The sequence below is a fragment of the Hippoglossus stenolepis genome, chromosome 16, assembly GCF_022539355.2.
Source record: "Hippoglossus stenolepis isolate QCI-W04-F060 chromosome 16, HSTE1.2, whole genome shotgun sequence".
Taxonomy (NCBI): Eukaryota; Metazoa; Chordata; class Actinopteri; order Pleuronectiformes; family Pleuronectidae; genus Hippoglossus; species Hippoglossus stenolepis.
In genome coordinates, this window is record NC_061498.1 from 4,490,433 (window position 1) to 4,509,039 (window position 18,607).

The 18,607-nt window shown below is 42.2% G+C and overlaps 2 protein-coding genes across 2 annotated transcripts; both read left to right on the plus strand.

Moving 5' to 3' along the window:
* Positions 1–103: 103 nt before the first annotated feature.
* slc2a6 (solute carrier family 2 member 6) lies at positions 104–7,343 on the plus strand. The gene is made up of 8 exons (XM_035181793.2): positions 104–780; positions 1,121–1,392; positions 2,371–2,467; positions 2,567–2,666; positions 2,909–3,102; positions 4,080–4,255; positions 4,336–4,625; positions 5,873–7,343. Exons 1-8 carry the CDS (start codon positions 715–717, stop codon positions 6,199–6,201), a joined length of 1,524 nt encoding a protein of 507 aa, XP_035037684.1. The 5' UTR covers positions 104–714; the 3' UTR covers positions 6,202–7,343.
* A 4,468-nt stretch (positions 7,344–11,811) lies between these two features.
* On the plus strand, positions 11,812–18,471 carry si:ch211-157c3.4 (Lipopolysaccharide-induced tumor necrosis factor-alpha factor homolog-like). The gene is made up of 5 exons (XM_035181838.2): positions 11,812–11,922; positions 15,875–15,924; positions 16,036–16,128; positions 16,230–16,434; positions 17,090–18,471. Exons 2-5 carry the CDS (start codon positions 15,879–15,881, stop codon positions 17,205–17,207), a joined length of 462 nt encoding a protein of 153 aa, XP_035037729.1. The 5' UTR covers positions 11,812–11,922; positions 15,875–15,878; the 3' UTR covers positions 17,208–18,471.
* The last annotated feature ends 136 nt before the right edge of the window (positions 18,472–18,607 follow it).

Sequence of the window (18,607 nt, forward strand, 5' to 3'; positions counted from 1 at the left end):
CTTCTTCTTTTTCTTCTGCTTTCCCCCTGAATGGCCCAATCTAGGAATTCATACTGTCCATCCCTCTTCTGCTTTCACTGGGTTGCAACACTGTGGCTTCATCGACACTGGACTTTATGAAGTCACCACCGAGGGGTGATTTGATGTGTTTTACATGAATAGATTACTCTAAGAATTTGACTTGCACTCTCAAAACAAAGCCTCCTTGGCAGAGTACATCAATTATTGAGATTACATTAAGAACACAATAAAAACAGAAACAGGAGCAGAAGCAAAATAATTTTAAAAAAAATTAAATCAATTTGAGGCAAAAGCTACTAAAACTCTACCCAGCCATACTGGGCAGATTAAATCAGTTAATACGTTTTCATTAATTAAAAAAGAGGAGAAAAGAAAAATGTAAAAACACCATGAAATCAAATTCACAGTCTTTTGCTTCCAGGTTCCAGTTTCATTTTCAGTATGAACACTTGACTGGTCAGGCTTCCCTCTGTGTCTTTGTCAGCCTGGAAAACCCTGAGCTGCACGTTGTCCACAGGAGGATCCTCGGTTTGCTTTTCACTTTTCTTCCGAGCTTCCCTGGGACAGGACACACTTGGATTTCCTTTCATCTGGTGCCCATCTGGATGCACTTTTGTTTATTTTAGAAATATATTTTTATTGAGAGAAACAAAGAAAAAAGATCAGACTCGTTTGATAAAGGCTGCTGTCATCATGTCAGCAGACACGAAGGAAGAGACTCCTCTGCTGAGGAGAAGACTCACAGCGTCTGAATCCAAGGTTGGACAACTTTCTGTAATTTGTGTTAAAAGTCTCAGCTTGATGCTTCAGTGTTTGATTGTTTGTGTTGTTGTTAGAAGCACAACACAGGGTCCGTGTCACAAAGTTAAAGGCTGGTCTGTTGTGTTAGGGCAGTTTTAGTGTCACAAAGATTACAACTTTTAATCAAGATCCATTTTCTGTATCCTGCAAAGCATTTGCACAAAGTAATGACAGCTCTAAAGTTTTTCACCCATGTGGGAGATACTCTTCTTCAAGTAAATTGCATTAGTATAAGCTCTCATTATAAAGTTCATGCAGTTTCTTTAAATTCTAATTCATCCACATCCCTTCATCCCAGATCCATAACTCCAAACTGTTCCTGGCAGTTTTCTCGGCCGTCCTGGGGAACTTCAGCTTCGGTTACTCGATGGTCTTCTCGTCCCCGGTCCTGCCAGAGCTCACGAGCCCCGGTGCCGACCCTCGACTCCGGATGGACACGGAGCAGGCCGCCTGGTTCGGCTCCATCTACACACTGGGCGCAGCGGCCGGCGGGCTGGGGGCCATGCTGCTCAACGACATGATTGGACGGAAGATGAGCATCATGATGTCAGCAGTGCCATCGACTATTGGGTGAGTCTCAGGAAAGGTCATGATCCTGTAAGTCCTGTACTTCAGTGGACAGATCAGTGTTTCTTTATCATTTTACTGCATTGCATTTCAGAGGGAAACCACAGTTGGTTTTTACTGTATTGTGTAGTTGAGACTAAACTAAACCTACAAAGGACTTTTTAATGACTAAACAGCCTTAGTCACATTAACGCTTTTCTAGGAATAACCCGTCACACTTACACAATCCTGAGAAGAGGTCTCATTACAATCACATCTAACAGTGATAGTCTCTAAAGTAAATTATGTATCATCACATCACAGACAGGATTTATACTTCATATTTAAAACCACCCTGCTCTATTAGAGTGAAATGTGGTAGGAGTCGCAGGTTCGTGGGTGCAGTCAAATATTTTTGTTATATCATTATTTTCATTTATTTACTGGGGAAAGCCAGCGTGCCTGCTGTTGCTGTATAATTCCTGAGGGTGGCAGCAGAGAGCATTATGTTAACTCCTTTATCGAATAGGAATCTGTTCTAGTTTTGATATAAAACCGTAGATATTGATGTTAAAGCTGTTGAGTTATTGATGTTGTAGAAAATCCTTCATTTAGTGTCCTTGTACATTTATTTAATTAATATGATATCACTATATGATCACAGTGTATAAGACAATGTTGGGTTTTTTAAGCCACATAACTCATAACTGAGATGATTCTCTAACTGGGGACAAACAGATGTTGAATTACTGGTATAAATCAATATTTAAAATGTCCATTCTATTATATTTAATGTCATGTTATTATTATTATTGGTTGTATTCATCTACAAATGATTGAGGACAAGTGCGTGTTCTATAAACTGTATAATTTATCGAGATATTTGTTGAGTTGACGTTCTTGTTCATAAAAGGTAAAGTGCAGATCACATTTTAATTTCCCTGAAGATAATGCTGCATGTGTATCTGAGTTTGAATTCACATCTCTGTGTGTGCGTCTCAGATACCTGCTGATGGGAGGGGCAGTGAATACATGGATGCTCCATGTGGGTCGTTTCTTGACTGGAGTCGCCGGTGGGATGACTGCAGCTTCCATTCCTGTAAGGTCATTGTACAAAAAAAAGGACGTTTACAACCTGAATGTGTCCCACATGCGCTGAGGTTATTGTGCATGTGCCTTTTCTGTGTGTCCGTCACAGGTTTACATCTCGGAGATCTCCCACAGAGGAGTGAGAGGAGCTCTGGGCTCCTGCCCTCAGATCACCGCTGTGTTCGGGACCCTGTCACTCTACGCTCTGAGTAAGAAGATATATATTATATATATATTTCACTGAAAGTAGCATTCACTGTTTATACATGCTGCTGCTCAGTGTCAGACACAGGTTCACTGCCTCTAAGTGTCAGACCTGAATAGAAACACATTTAATGAACTCTATCTAGCTTTCCTCTTATTTTGCCTGTTGATGGTGGAGTAGTTACATATAAGCTCTGATATTTTTGACAACTTTTACAATAACCTCTGCATTGTGCATGACGTACAGGTCTGGTGGTACCTTGGCGGTGGCTGGCTATAGCGGGGGAGCTGCCGCCTCTGCTGATGGTCGCGTTGCTTGTGTTCATGCCCTCCTCACCCAGGAGGCTGCTCTCCTTGGGCCGAGAGGAGAAGGCCAAGAAAGTGCTCCTGTGGCTGAGGGGAAGTCGCTACGACACACACATCGAGCTCAGAGCCATTCAGGTAAGACACCGGTATGTGTTCTTCTGAACAGTGGTGGGATGTAACACAGTACAGATACTCAAGTGTGTGTACTTCTATCTGTACTTTCTACTCCTTTCTATAAATAAGAGGGGGATGGGTCCATTGGTCCAATCAGAGAAGGCAGGTAACATTAAACCCTGCCTCTTACAGCAGGATGAAACATTAATATAAGTCTGTATTATTCTGGCGTTAATCAAAATATACAGTAGGGCCAGTTAAAGGTCCAGTGTGTAAGATTTAGGTGAAAGGGATCTATTGGCAGAAATTGAATATAAAATATAGAATATATAAATAGTGTTTCATCTAAATTGTACGAATTGTTGTTTTCTTCAGCCTAGAATGAGCCATTTATATTTCAATACTTTATATTTACATCAGGAGCGGGTCCTCTCTATGGAGGCCGCCATGTTTTTTACAGTCGCCCAAACTGGACAAACTAAACACCTTTTGAGTTTTTATGACAACTGAAGCTGCCACAGGTTCTCTCTCATGTTTGGAAGAGGAGGGTGAGGTGAGGGGGTGTTCAGCTGCAACATGCAACTTCACCACTAGATGTCACTAAATTCTACACACTGAGCCTTTAATGATGTAGTAGGCCAGCATCAGGGAATACACTACACTCGGGAAGTGCTTTTACCTTTAATACTTAAAGTATATTTAAAAGCAAGTTCTTACTTTTAATCGAGTAGAGAAGTTAATGTGATACTTTTCCTTCAGTGAAATGTTTGTGCGCTTCTACTACTACATGTCAGTCTGATAGCTGAGACAGTAAAGTGGACCTTTTCGATTAGAGAGATCTACTAGATAGGATTGCACAGATGTAGTAAGTAAAGTAAGTAAATCACGTGTTTCCAGTGCTCACACATTAACTTCAGTGGTGAACACGTCAGAGGAGGTTTCAGGTAAATATAAAATGCAACTTCTATGCTTGTGTTTACATTTTTCTGCCAATGCAGCACAGCATCAGCTCGCAGACCAGGGTCACATTCTCCCAGCTTGGCACACCCGTCTTCTACAAGCCAATCCTCATCTCGGTGGTGATGCGTTTCCTGCAGCAGATGACGGGCATCACGCCCATTCTGGTCTTCCTGCAGCCCATCTTTGCCAAGAGCAACGTCTCCCTGGAGCCCAAGTAGGAAATGTATCCTATTCATCCGTACTCATTTCTGATCTATCGAGTATTAACCTATTCAATCATTTTGTGTTTGTCAGGTATGATGCTGCCATTGTGGGCGTCGTCCGCCTCCTTTCGGTTGCCGTGGCAGCCTGTTTGATGGACAAGGCGGGACGCAAAGCCCTGCTGTACATGTCGAGCATGCTGATGTTCCTTGCTAGTCTGACTCTGACCATGATCTCCCACACCACACCATGCCCCTCTACTCCAAACCTCACTTTGAGTTCAGACTACGGCCTCCACGGTGACATCGGACACACTTTAGGGGCCGGTCACCAAGGCCCAGCAAGCGTCCTTCCTCTCATCGCCACCATGGTGTTTATATTTGGTGAGTGCCGGAAGCAGCTTTTCGACTTTTGCTGAAAATCGAATCACTCTGTTGTTTTTTAACGATGGAACCAGCGAGGTCCGAGGGATGGTTGTTGTTGTATTTAAAGATGGACGAGATGACTGCCCCCCAAAAAGTAAAGCCACAGCTGGCTGCAGTATGGGTCATAAATCCCGCCTCCTCTATGTTAATGGCTGGGACAAGGGCCAAACAAAAAGGTCAAAATACACATCAAATTATTTTTCTCAAAGATGGTTTTCTGGAAATGTAGGTAGTTCTAATGACACTGGTGTGTGTTCAACAGTTTATTTTTCTGATAAGTTTGGTTTTAAAAAGTTATTTGATGCTATAAAAATGGGCCGAGACTTCATGATTGACAGCTAAGACCGACTCGCGATTGATTGGTTGAGCGCTTGTATCGCTACCGTGGCTCCATCCCCCGATCACTACTGGGCAGATTCTGGGTCCAAATCAAAAGATGGCGGCGTTCAGATACAGGATATTTAGGCTTCATGTCTGGATAGTGGGAGGAAGTGGAAGTCCTCCATCTTTGTATGTGGAAGGTCCTGATAGAAATATCTCAACAGCTACTGGATGGATTGCCATTACATTTTATACATTAAACACTTTCCCTGATAATTACTAATAACTTTGATCCACTTAGTTTTCCTTTACTTTTTTTAGAAGCCTTGAGACATTATGCTTTTGATCACCAGACATTTTTCATCTCATGCCAGTAGCAGATCACAACTGGAAATTGTCAGCCTCACTCCACACACTGGTTTAGTTGGGTGGAGATTATTAACCCGTCATGCATGTGTCCCTGTAACAAGTCATGTGCTTGTTGCTGCAATTTACCTTTTGTCTTCTTCCAACCATTCAAGACCTGCTTCTTCCTCAGGACATTTTGTTACACTGAACACGATTAACCGTTGTTCCACCTCCACTTACTCATACAACATTGAGTTTGTGGTGATTGTGTTGGATTTAATTACATTCTCACGCCTTATGCAATTAGGAAAACATTAAAACGTCACATTGTGGTGATGTGGCCCTTACATTCAAGAGTCACGTGTCCAGAATCCAAGCTACAGGAGCAGACAACTCATTTTATTTGATTTCATTTTGGTTATTTTGAATCCGCAAATCAAATGTACCACAGATAGATGAACCTCTAAATAAGTTCCATGTCCGATTGTGCCATGACATCATCTTCTCTCACATGGGCTGTTTGCTTTGTCTCCTAGGATATGCCATGGGATGGGGCCCAATCACGTGGCTGCTGATGTCAGAGGTGCTGCCGCTGGTTGCCAGGGGCGTGGCGTCAGGTCTTTGTGTCGCGGTCAGCTGGTTGACAGCCTTCGTGCTCACACACGCCTTCACACACCTGGTGGACGCGTACGGCCTCTACGTGCCCTACCTGGGCTTCACCGTGGTGTGTGTCGTCTGCCTGCTGTTCAACGCCGTGTGCATCCCGGAGACTCGCAGCCGCTCACTGGAGGAAATCGAGAACTACTTCAGGACAGGCCGTACGTTCACCATCAGGCGGAGTCAATCCATGACACAGTCCACCTGAAGCTCACACTGTCAGGAAGTACTTTCAAATTAAAATGTACGATCAATATTAAGGGTCTAAGTATAGAGGGTGTATGGTCTAAAACACACTGAGAGAAGGAGCACTACTAGAGAAGGAGCACTACTAGAATAAGGACTGCACAGGCAGCTGTCCTAGGTCAAAGGTCACTGAGGCTGAGTTCAGCGGAATAAAACATTTGGTCTACAAGCAGGTCACTGTTTTTACAATAATCATCTTACACTAATATTAGGTATGCAAATGTGTGTTTTCTCACACTCCCATAAGTACTGTAACACAATATTAGATCTACACACTAGTTGTTTGTAATCAGCCGACACACTTTGGGTCGATTTAACCACTAATGTGGGGACTGGGTGAAAACAGGTTAGCGACACTTGTGCCTCACAGTTCAGAGCAGCTAACACAGTAATAAAACTAATGTGGCTACATAACAATATGTGGTGAAGCAGTGGTGGAGGAAGTACTCACACATATTATTCAAGTAAAAGTACAAATACAGACTACTAGCTTTTAAATATACTTAAAAGTAAAAGTTCTTGTCGAGTGTAGACAATTCCCTGATGCGATGGTCTACTACATCATCAACTGAGCCCACTGAATATATTGACTTTCTGTATTGGTTTCTTCCAAATAAAGCAGAGTCTAAATCTAATTAATTACTTTGAAAAATACTAAAAAGCCATTTAACGCAATGCAGCATCGTGAATATGTAGTCGAGTAGGAAGTGCAGGTATTTGATATATGATATATGTAGTGTAAAAGTAAAAGGTACCTGAAAGTAAATCTGAAACATGAAAATGAAAGTTTATGTTTGTTACATTCCACCACTGAGTCTCCCTTCCTGTTCCCTGGTGAGAGATTGTGGTGAAAACACAATAAGTCTCCTTATAAAAATAACACTCTTCTTTTCAACATGCCATCATTTCCACAGTAGTAAACCATGTGTTCTCCCCTCACTACTATGTGAAATGTATTCAGTATTAACACGCACTGTGTTCAACAAGGGGTTTAAAAGTGAAAATGTCCAACACTGTACCAGCAGAACAGACTTTTATGTTCACAAAGTTCTGTTTGAATCTGTTCGAGGAACATTTGATTATTAAATACTTTTTCTAACTTTTGCTGATTGCTCGTTTGCTTTCGGAATTAAAATGGCCCTGAGTGAAACTTATACCTCAGCAAAGGCTCCACATGTCAAGTGAGAGGATGCAGATGCAGGCACGGGAGCTCACCGGCGGGTGAATGTGGATTTAATGTCCGGGTCGACTGGTTTACAGCACATGAACATCAAGGGGCAATTCATAAATGAAAACTGAGCCAGACAAACACAGACTATACACACGAGGGATGAGTGAACACAGGTGAAACAGGAAAGATGCAGACGATCACAAGGAAACAGGACAAAGACAGAAAGTGAAGCCGGAGGAACTGAAGAACTGAGAGTGCAAACACAAAACCAAGCACAGAACACAAATCCAGGAAACCATGGCAACCGTCCACAACATACAAAGTCCATATAGTGAAAATCTTTCATAAACGTCCAAAACAGTAGATATAGATAGATAGATAGATAGATAGATAGATAGATAGATAGATAGATAGATAGAGAGATAGATAGATATCTGACTGAATTTGGATCCTGTTTGTACAGTAAACAATCACAGACGGCCCCTTTGTAAAGTCGGTACACAGAGATTTATGCTGCAGTCGTCAATTACAGAGGGTTTGAAAAATCTAACACACGAATCTGAAAGTATATACTGCAAATAGACACAACCATAGAGAGAATATCCCTCGAAAAAAGTCCATTATCTTGTCTGTGGCTAAATGAGAGAATGAGGAAATGACAATGTGAAACCACGATGTGGTGGCTCAGCGGGCCGAGTCACATGCCACAGCATCGCACTCACCGTGACACCGGTTTGAGTCTGACTCAGCCTGGGATGAGCATCATAATTCCCCCGGAGTTCTCGGCTATATGCAGACCACCACCATCGTCTCACCACCAGCCCTCACTACAGAAAGCAGTGATGATGTGTACACAGCTCACACTGATCAATAGTTTACTGAGATTGAGTTTGCGATATTGTTCCTGCAACACAAGCACAACAGCAGAATGGAAATGAACACGACGCCATGACAATGGATTTATTTATTGTCCTTCTAATTGATGATCTATAATAAAACTAGAGTCACCACCCTGCTGGTAAGTGCAGTTTCAGTTCCTCTGGGAGTTCCCGACACGTTGCATTCACAACAATCTTGAGTCTGAATGAACATTTGTTCCAGATTTGAATGGATTCTCTCAGGGCGTTGGCAACATGTTCATGGCCTTGATCTTCGGACAACCGTAAAACTGCCTGGAATAAAAACAGGACACTATATATATCATATTTAGTGGTGGATGATAATAATTCAACTCCTCAAATAATTAACCCATCTCTGACTCAGGCCTTCACAACAGGGAGCATTGCAAAGTTTTAGTTTGTGCACTGTCAGCAGATATTCTTTGTATTTCAGAGATATGAAGGGTCCCAGCCACTGTCGCTGTGCGCCGTGTTTGATTGACATGGCAGGAAGAAGAGTTAATACACTGCAGGCTTTGGGTGTGTGTGTGTGTGTGTGTGTGTGTGTGTGTGTGTGTGTGTGTGTGTGTGTGTGTGTGTGTGTGTGTGTGTGTGTGTGTGTGTGTGTGTGTGTGTAGAGAGAGAGAGAGAGAGAGAGAGAGAGAGAGAGAGAGAGAGAGAGAGAATTTGGTCTTTGTAGCCACACCTTGTTAAATCAAAGCAGTGGCTTCATCGATTCTTTCATTGGCTGCAGAAAAACTTCAGAGAACAATAGTTTAATGTCAATTTAGCTCGACAGGACACATTCATTCCTGTCATATTTAGTAAGTTGTGATATTTCCGCCTCGCGCACACAGATTAAAGATAAACGCTGCTGATGTGCATCAAGACGTCTGGTCCGTGTGTACGTGCTTGTGTGTGCAGTTTGTGTCACACTCATTTTGATTGATTACCATTTTCAATTATAAAATAAATATAAAAATAATACAATATGCACACACACACACACAAACACACACCTCAGCTTCTTAGTCTTGCAAGATATAAAACTCTGCAGGGATTGGTTTATTCTCTGGAATGTTGTTCATCAGGCCTATCGAAACACACAATCCCTCACCCCTTCACCGCACATTCACGCACACACACACACACACACACACACACACACACACACACACACACACACACACACACACACACACACGCACACGCACACGCACACACACACAAACCTCACCACTACCCCACCCATCTGGCATCGGGGCAACACCCCAACATCTCAAACACACCTTCACGACTGTTCACCTTCCGATTGATGTGTTCGAGGGTGAATGACTGGATGGTTAGTTTGTCAAAAGTGACGAGACATTCTGAGATGAAGCTGTAAATCTGTTACGTCCAACACCAAGACACAAGAGAGCAGGCAGTCAACACCCAGCTGTGCTCGGTGATCCAGTGCCCAGCAGCGGAAAAATGTGGTTGAACTGGCCTGCTCCCAGCTGAGAGACATTCCCGGCAGCTTCTGAACTAAATTGTGACACTAACATGACAAAGGGGAAACACAGGCAAAAGTACAATGCCTATAAAAAGTATTCACCCCCCTTGGATGTTTCACCCTTTTGCTGCTTTTATACATGAAATCATGGTCAATATAATTTGGCTTTTTTGACAAGAATTTGCAAAAAAAAAAAAACTCTTTAATATCAAAGTGAAAACTGATTTTTACAAAATAATGTCAATTAATTAAAAATATACAAGGTAAAGTAAATGATTGCATAAATGTTCACCCCCTTCAGCTCAGTATTTGGTAGATGCACCTTTGGCTGCAACCACAGCACTGAGTCTGTGTGGATATGTCTCAATCAGGCTGGCACATCTGGACGCTGCAGTTTTTCTCCGTTCTTCTTTGCAAAACAGCTGAAGCTCTGTCAGGTTGCTCGGGGATCGGGCGTGAACAGCTCTTTTCAAGTCCAGCCACAAATTCTCGATTGGATTGAGATCTGGGCTTTGACTCGGCCACTCCAGAACATTCACCTTCTTGTCTTTGAACCATTTCTGTGTAGCTGTGTGCTTGGGGTCGTTGAGACTGAGTCAGATTATCCTCCAGGATTTGGCGATATTTTTCTGCATTCATGTTCCCCTCTTCCTTTACAAGCCTTCCAGGGCCTGCTGCTGAGAAGCACCCCCAGAGCACGATGCTGCCACCACCATGCTTCACGGTGGAGATGGTGTGTTTGTGGTGATGTGCGGTGTTTGGTGTTCGCCAAACATAGCGTCTAGTCTGATGGCCAAAAAGCTCAATTTTTGTCTCATCAGACCAAAGAACCTTCTTCCAATTGACCTTGGAGTCTCCCACGTGCCTTTGGGCGAATTCCAGGCGAGATTTCATATGAGCTTTTTTCTACAGTGGCTTTCTCTTTGCCACTCTCCCATACAGCTTCGACTGGTGAAGAACCAGTTGTTGTATGTACAGTCTCTCCCATCTGAGCCACTGAAGCTTTTAACTCCTTCAGAGTGGTCGTAGGTGTCTTGGTGGCCTCCCTCACCAGTCGTCTTCTTGCCCGGTCACTCAGTTTGTGAGGACAGCCAGCTCTAGGCAGATTTAAACAAGTGCCACACTCCTTCCATTTCTTAATGACGGATTTAACTGAACTCTGTGGGATGTCCAGTGAGTTGGAAATCTTTTTGTAGCCATCTCCTGACTTATACTTTTCAATGATCTTATCTCTGAGTTGCTTGGAGTGTTCTTTTGTCTTCATGTTGCAATTGTAGCAGGAATCCTGATGAACCAGAGACTGGACCTCCCAGACACAGGCGTTTTTATACTACAATCGAATGAAATAACTCGAAAGGGATTAAATAGTTTCTTTGCACAGATTAAACCAACAAAGTAAAACTGTGTTGAGTTTGTTTCCAGCTGTTTCTCCATCAGGGTGTTGGCCGTAGCCTTATTTTCAACAGACGGATAAGAGCTGGCTCCAAGCTAAGAAATCGTATATATTTTCCAAAATGTCAAACTTTTGCTTTTAGTTTAGCAGTTTTTAATTCCTGCACCGATTGGTCAGAACGTAAAATAGAAATTGACATTGCATGATCAGCCGTACAAATAAAATCGAACTGGATTGCATTGAAAAAAATACGTAAGGTGAGTTGGTCCAGTGCTTTTTTCCTTGAGGTCGATGCTGAATTCTTGTCATATTTTGGAAGAGGGTTTGAATTAAAGGTGTGTGTGTGTGTGTGTGTGTGTGTGTGTGTGTGTGTGTGTGTGTGTGTGTGTGAGCATGTATATCTTATGTTCCTCTACGTCGTCAATGCAGTCACATTCCAGGACAAAAACAACAACTTATGTTCACCTGAAGTCACACAGACACACACACACTCCCTCAGTAATCTCAGAGAAACAAAGAACAGGTTAGAGAGGAGGCCGCTCCGGTCTTTGGAAGTTACACCTAAAACCAGAGAGTGACTCATTCCATCAGTCTTTGTGCGTGTGGGCGGGGCCGTGGGTGTGTCCGGGGACAGGTGCAGGTGATACAGGTGATACAGGTGGATGCCTCAGCTACAAGCTATCTGGATTGTACATCAGCAGCAAACCACACACGTCTCTGAATACTGACACGGACACATCGCCAAGGTAAGAGCATCACAAATCAATATATCAGGAGAGAGAGGATTTGATTTCACACTGATGACTTCAACTTTAAACTCTCTTGCACTAAAGGAAAAGGTTCGATGACAGAAAAAGAAAGTTTTGGACCGATTCACTGCGAGTTATTCTGCACAAAGACGATAATCTGAGATGCAAATCAACAACAAGTTACATGTTGTGGCTGAAAAGGATGTTTACTTATACATCTTAGAGATAACACATCAAAACAAAGCCTATAGCTGAATAATCATTTGTCTCCTGTGGGTTAAATATTTATCTCTGGCTTTATGCTCCAGTTCTAATTAAAGTCATTATTAGGACCCGAGTCGTTAAGTTTTTATTGCTGGAATGTGGAGACACACGACAGGTTTTAGAGGCTCCAGACATTTCAAATCTTCAATTTGCTTCTTTATTCTTCCTCGTTTGTCCTGTAAGTCACCTGCTCGTTCTCAAAACTTCGGTTTCTTATTTTTTCTTAATCATTTGGTGATGGTTGATTTGTGACGATTGAATTTAAGGTTTTGATAAATGGTCTGGCTTTTTATCTGAGAAGGACTTTCTCACTTCTTTTAACTTAAATATTATATATACATATACATATATACATATATATACATGTGCGTGTACATGTCTGATTTCTAGTCGTTCCAGCTGCAGACAAACGTATAGTTTATATCAGAGTGTATTTTTAAAGACGATGGGTCCGTCTATTGTGAACCCATTTAAATTAAAACACTTACTCTAAGCACAAATTAATAAATTTAATATGAACAGACATGATCTAATGTTTTTCTGTCGGTGTTGCTGTGATGTAAAGTCTCATGTTTTGCTCGGTCCAGAGGTTTCCGGCTCTGAACAGTTTCTTGGGAGGATCAGTGAATAGAAGAGATTTAATTATTACATTAATCATTTCAAAGGAACATCAGTTTTTATAGAAGCAGGTCACATAGAAGAGTTTAAATGTGTGTGATTTGGTTCAAGAGACTCCCCCCGAGTCAGAATCTAATAAATAGCTCAGGACCGACCTCAGCAGAAAAAGACCATTATTTAGTGTCTGAAGAGTTGAAAGATATAATCTTGTCCTCGTTGGCATTCGGCAGAATTTGAGTGAAACTGAACTAAGGTGGGGTGAGAGTGACAGTGTCAGACTTTTATATCCTCTGCCTGAGGCGTTTAGCATTTTGATGGGTGTGAAAAAAAAAGTAGCAGAACTAGTGTTAGTGTCAGTGACTCGACACGAGCTGTGAATTAACTGAGCTGAAAAGGGGCTGTGCTCCAAATGTACATCGTTCTAATACTTTTGGCACTTTTCCTACATACATGAACCAGACAGTTTGATCTACAAACATTTTTAAATCATCCCACAACCACAAGTACGAGGAAAAAAACGAAGTTGTAAGTCTTGTGATATTTGTAAGAATAATATGATGTTGTAGGGTTTTTAACCTGATCATAAAATACTGCAAATGAACTTTTAATTTCTGCTAAAACACGTGTTTGAGTCAAGTCACTTCACATTTCGTTTTCTGAGTGAGTCGATTAAAAGTGACGTCAGACTGAGAATCTCAGCGAAGTCATCACTTGGGTATTTTTAATCATTTTAATAATAATAATAATAATAATAGTAAAAATGATCACTTCACGCGTAGAAAGTGCTGCACAACAACAAATCATTGTCAAAATACAGAAAGAAGTTCATAAATAATAATGGTTATGATAATAAGAGGTAAAAGATCAATAATGACCTGGCTCCACAAGTATAACTAGAAATAAATGACCTTTCCTCTGTCAGGTGAGGATTAAAGACAGTGAAAACCATCTCTGACACACACACACACAGGTTTGACCGGCACAGATGTGACAGTGAGGCCACACCTGTGTCTAAATGAAAAATCCACCTTCTTCACTGAGCTCTCCAGGTCGTAGCGTTCACTTGGAAATCACCTGAAAGCTTCAGCCAGTATCAGTCTCACCCACTTCTTCTTCCACGAATCCACTCCTCAGCCTCCGCGGGTGTTTTGTTTAATTGTCGGCCTCCAACTTTCCGCATTGACGTTTTAAAGTATCTGTACAATGTGGCCGATTGATGTTTCGGAAGCCGCACCCAGTCCCTGCCTCATCTGCCTGATGACAGGAACCTCAGCACAGAGGCTGGTTTTTCATCTCAGCTCTTTCCTGTACATCTATTTGGTCTATTTTTATCCTCTATTAAATCAAGGCCTCTTCCTTTAACAGCTCTTAAAAGCACCGTGACACCACCGTGCAACGCTTCTCCGAGCTTTTATTTTCACTTATTGAATCTGCAAAGAAGGAAAAAGGACATTTTAGACAATTATACTCCTCAGGAAAAAGGAATAAACAGACTTTGAAGCTGCTGGAAACAACAGATTAAACAGTTTTCCGTGACAAACCCAACACGTTCCCAGATTCTCCAGTTAAAGTCCCACCAGCTGTTTATAGCACAGTGGAATGGACCCGCCAGTTTATCAGAGAGACGATTACACAGAGTCCCTCACACAGAATCTACCAGAACTGAGACACATTGATGTCACATTAACGTTCAGTCACAAGTGTGTAAATGAATCTTGTGATTCCCACAACACGATGTCAGGGTGTTTTCCTGTAGAGGAGCCGGCTCGACCGATTTCAGACTTATTCATGTGAGGCCGCAGTTCAGTCTGCGACGTGTGAGCTCATCACCAGTAGGTTTGGTCGACACACCCTCAGTCCGTGACACCGGGAGAAGAAGCATGCAGCCCGGTGGCATTCCTGCACCAACATATGGGTGTGTGTGTGTGTCTGTAATATGCATATGCTGCAATGCTGTTATACAATAGTCAAGTGAAGGGTTTTGGTTCAATCTCCAAGAAATGAAGGACTGAGTTGATGAATTACGAGTGTGTGTGTGTGTGTGTGTTTTCATTTGTTTGTATGAAAGGAAAAAGGGAATAAACAGGAGAGAACAGCAGAGTTTACTTTACTTTACTTTACATCACACAGGTGTTTGATCATTTGTTGGTCAGATTGGTGTCACAGGAAGAGAGTTCATCTCATCTCATGTCCCACAGTGAGGTTCTTGTTGAGGCAGAATTTACTTCTCGTTCCTCGGAAAGATCGTTCCCTCATGGCTCACATTCTTCTTCAGCTCAGTCACTGGTGTATTTTGTCAGATGCAGACGTATCACATATGTGACGGAGCAGGAAGCAATAAGTCACAGTCGACAGACTGACAGCGCATTTTATTGATGTGATTTAAATATGGATTTGTGTACTTGAGTCAAGCTGTGGCAGCTTCTTCAGGGGAAAAAAGACAGTATTCACATATTCTGTTGATCTGTTTACGATTGTAGTTTATTTCCTTTAGAAATAACGAAGAACATTTTGTGAATCTTCGGTTTAATCTCGAACAATAATTCACTGTTTACTCTTCTAATGTCCAATCGGAGCTCTATGAGGTGACTGCTGACGCAAAGCAGCATTTCTTACTGCTGCTGCTTCGGAAAATAATAAACAATAAAAATAATAACAACCTGTATTTATGTGGGACTTTTCAAAACAAAGTTACAAAGTGCTTTACCAGATGAAATGATAAAAGCAATTAAAACCAGTTTAAATGTCTCGTAATCATTAATTAAAAGACTCAAAGTAGAAGAGACAAATAGAATAAGTCCTTTTATTGACCATATGTGCTGTGAGGGGTTGATTACTGAAAGAAACCTCCACACAATGCAGTTTATATGTATTTATACCCCGAGCGGACAACTAATTCTTAGGTTTGGGCAAAATACATGTGTAAATAAAACCCTTAAAGGTCCTTGTGTCGGACTCTGGCTCCATCTGAAGGCAACAAGCAGCATATTTGTTACTGAGAAAGATCCTGGACATGTCTCTTCTAATGACGAGCATCCGTCCTCACACTCTGTTTCTGTCTCTGCAGCACAATGAGTGCAGGAGCAAAGAAAGATCCCCCTCCCTACCTGATACCAGGTGAGTCCCCCCCCCCAAACACACACACACACCATCATCTTCATCACTCTCATCATCAGATTGGCTCACTCTCTCTCCCTCCTCCCTCTGTGTCTCTCTGCCCTGGTCCAGTCGAGGGTCAGAACGATGGAGTGAAGGTTTACCATCTGCATTCACCTTTCACCCCTCCTCCCTCCTCGCAGGCGGCTGGAGTGGGCATGCCAGGTAAACCCCCGCATCACGTCACGGTGTCATGTCCAACACCTCAAACACCAGTTTCCTCTGGAGCGATGTTGATTCCCTGTTTCCTCCCATCTCCTCCTCAGTGTACACGAGTGGCGGCGGAGGCAGCCTCGGCGCAGGCCTCGATGGCGGGGGCGGCAAAAGTAAGTTTGTGAGCCCCGAGCCCGACCTGGGACGAAACGCCGGCATGACCACCTGCACTTCCTGTCAGCAGCAGGTCATGACCAACGTCACCTACAAAGCTGGGACGTACGCCTGGCTGATGTGTTTACTCTTCATCTGCTGTGGGTGAGTGGGACCCGACCAGAGCACAGACCCACACTTAAAGAGTTTGAACCTAATCTAAAAACAGTCCACACCAGCCCTTTTCTTAAATCCTCACACCGGCTGCCTGAAAGCCACAGGATTGATTTTAAATCTCTTCAAAACACGCAGCAGACATGATAATCCACTGCAGCCCTGCAGGAGCCCTGAGGTCACTGGGGAGTGGTCTGCTGGTGGCACCCAGGGCACAGGGGGAGCAGCTTGTCCCTGTGCACGAGGCACTGGTCTTAGGGAAAAACGCTTTTTAAAACCAGATTGAAAACTTTTTGAAGTTAAGGGCCTTTAACTATAAGTTCTTTTATTTCTTTTACCTCGTTAAATCTCTTTACATCTTTTATTTTTTATGTTTTTTAATGTCCCTGCATAGAACCTTGAATCTACCTCAAAGTGTGAAATGTGCTTTGCCTAAATTTCCCTCTGGATCCATCTACAGTATCTAACCGTCTGTCTGTCTATATCTATACAGACCAAAGACAAGGCTGCATCATTGGTTAAATGATGATGCTATAGATGATACCATACTTCACTCTTTTACTCTCGTATGTTGCACTGGAGCTGTGTGAGGCCTCGTTCAGACCTGACATTAACATCCGTGTGTGTCCGTGTGTGTGTGTTTCAGGTTAATCCTGTGCTGCTGCTTGATTCCATTCTTCCTGAAAAACTTCAAGGACGCGTACCACACATGCCCGCGCTGCAACCGGGTCCTGCACGTGGACAAGAAGCAGTGCTGCAAATGACGACCATGACGTCGCAGAAGGTCCCACAGAAATAAGGAACAACATCCTGCTCCGTCTGTCCATGTTCTCTCTGCTCTATGAAACCGAAAGGTCACAGTTCAGATGCAGCTTATTTCTATGGATGAGCAAAATCAACCATGAATGTCGCTCACATTACATCATATTATTAGTAGCCAGACTCGGAGTGATCACAGTGTCACTTTAAAACCTCTGGTGAGCAAACCAAACACACCCCATGCACTTTTATCTTGGGAGCCGTTACCTTTTTGTCCCATTTCCAGTAGAAAATTTTACATTCTCTATTTTTCCACCTCAGGTAAAATGAAGGCTTGTACATAGACTTTATCAAACACTTCATGTGTACGTCAGGACTCACACAGTCCAGATGTGCATTTGAAGGTATCGTCACGACTTCTGACTAAGCAACAGCAGCGTAAAAACAAGCCGACACAACTTCTCTCCTGCAGTAATTGCACAATAAATTTGCGTTGACGTTTTGATGCAAGTTAGACCCAGAAATGTAACAAACACTCCATAGAATAAAATGTGGCTCATTTGTGTTGCATTCAGATTTTCTTCTGCCATTAATATACTTGTATAACTCTAAAGGGATGAGGGGCAATCATGAAGTTCAAAGAAAAACCTATATCACAACAACAGCAGCTGCAAATATCATTTTTTCCTTTTTTGTTTCGATTCTTTGAAGCTTTACCCCCGAACGACGCTTTGTTCACGTGTTTTTGTTACATTGTCGAGAGCAGAATTAAAGCTAAAGATGACGTTATGATGTGACGTGTTCATTGACTGTCAGTGTTAGTGGAGCCGCTCATCGAGACACGTGTAAAGTGAAACTCGGGAAGATTTCTGTCCCAATCTGACGGTGACTGAGCCCAGTGATTAAAGTATTGCAATATATAATACACATCTGCAGTTTTGTGAACTGGAGACATAAGAAAATAATCTAATGTAAAGATTAGATTGAATTTCACCGTTTTCAACACCCGGTGTCGCCAAATCTACCAGGACGGAAATCTTCTAGATTTGTCACTTTAAAATTATTTTTTGATCTTCCTACATAAATGTCTGATTTTTTTTTTGTTATTAAAAAAAATCTTTCTGCTTCCTAAATACAATAACAATGTGAGAACGAGAGCGGAGGGATATTGTTGTGAAGGATGTGATTTCTTTCACGTTGACTGGCGGAAGAGTGGACTATTGTTATTGACATTATTTCTCTAATAAAAATAGACATATGGATATTTAATTTCATTGTTTCAGATTTTTCTTTCCTATCTTGCCTTCTTCTAGAGAGGCGACGGTTTTATTCTCACTCGCACAGATTAGAAGTTAAGATTTGCCACTGAAACATTTGTGTATTGGGCCCGAAATACTAATGAATT

Coding starts and splice junctions, on each gene's coding strand:
- slc2a6 (XM_035181793.2), top strand. CDS start 715: ATGTCAGCAGACACGAAGGAAGAGACTCCTCTGCTGAGGAGAAGACTC. Junction 2,468..2,566: donor TGACTGCAGCTTCCATTCCT/GTAAGGTCATTG, acceptor TGTCCGTCACAG/GTTTACATCTCGGAGATCTC. Junction 4,256..4,335: donor AACGTCTCCCTGGAGCCCAA/GTAGGAAATGTA, acceptor TGTGTTTGTCAG/GTATGATGCTGCCATTGTGG.
- si:ch211-157c3.4 (XM_035181838.2), top strand. CDS start 15,879: ATGAGTGCAGGAGCAAAGAAAGATCCCCCTCCCTACCTGATACCAG. Junction 16,129..16,229: donor GGCTGGAGTGGGCATGCCAG/GTAAACCCCCGC, acceptor TCTCCTCCTCAG/TGTACACGAGTGGCGGCGGA. Junction 16,435..17,089: donor TTACTCTTCATCTGCTGTGG/GTGAGTGGGACC, acceptor TGTGTGTTTCAG/GTTAATCCTGTGCTGCTGCT.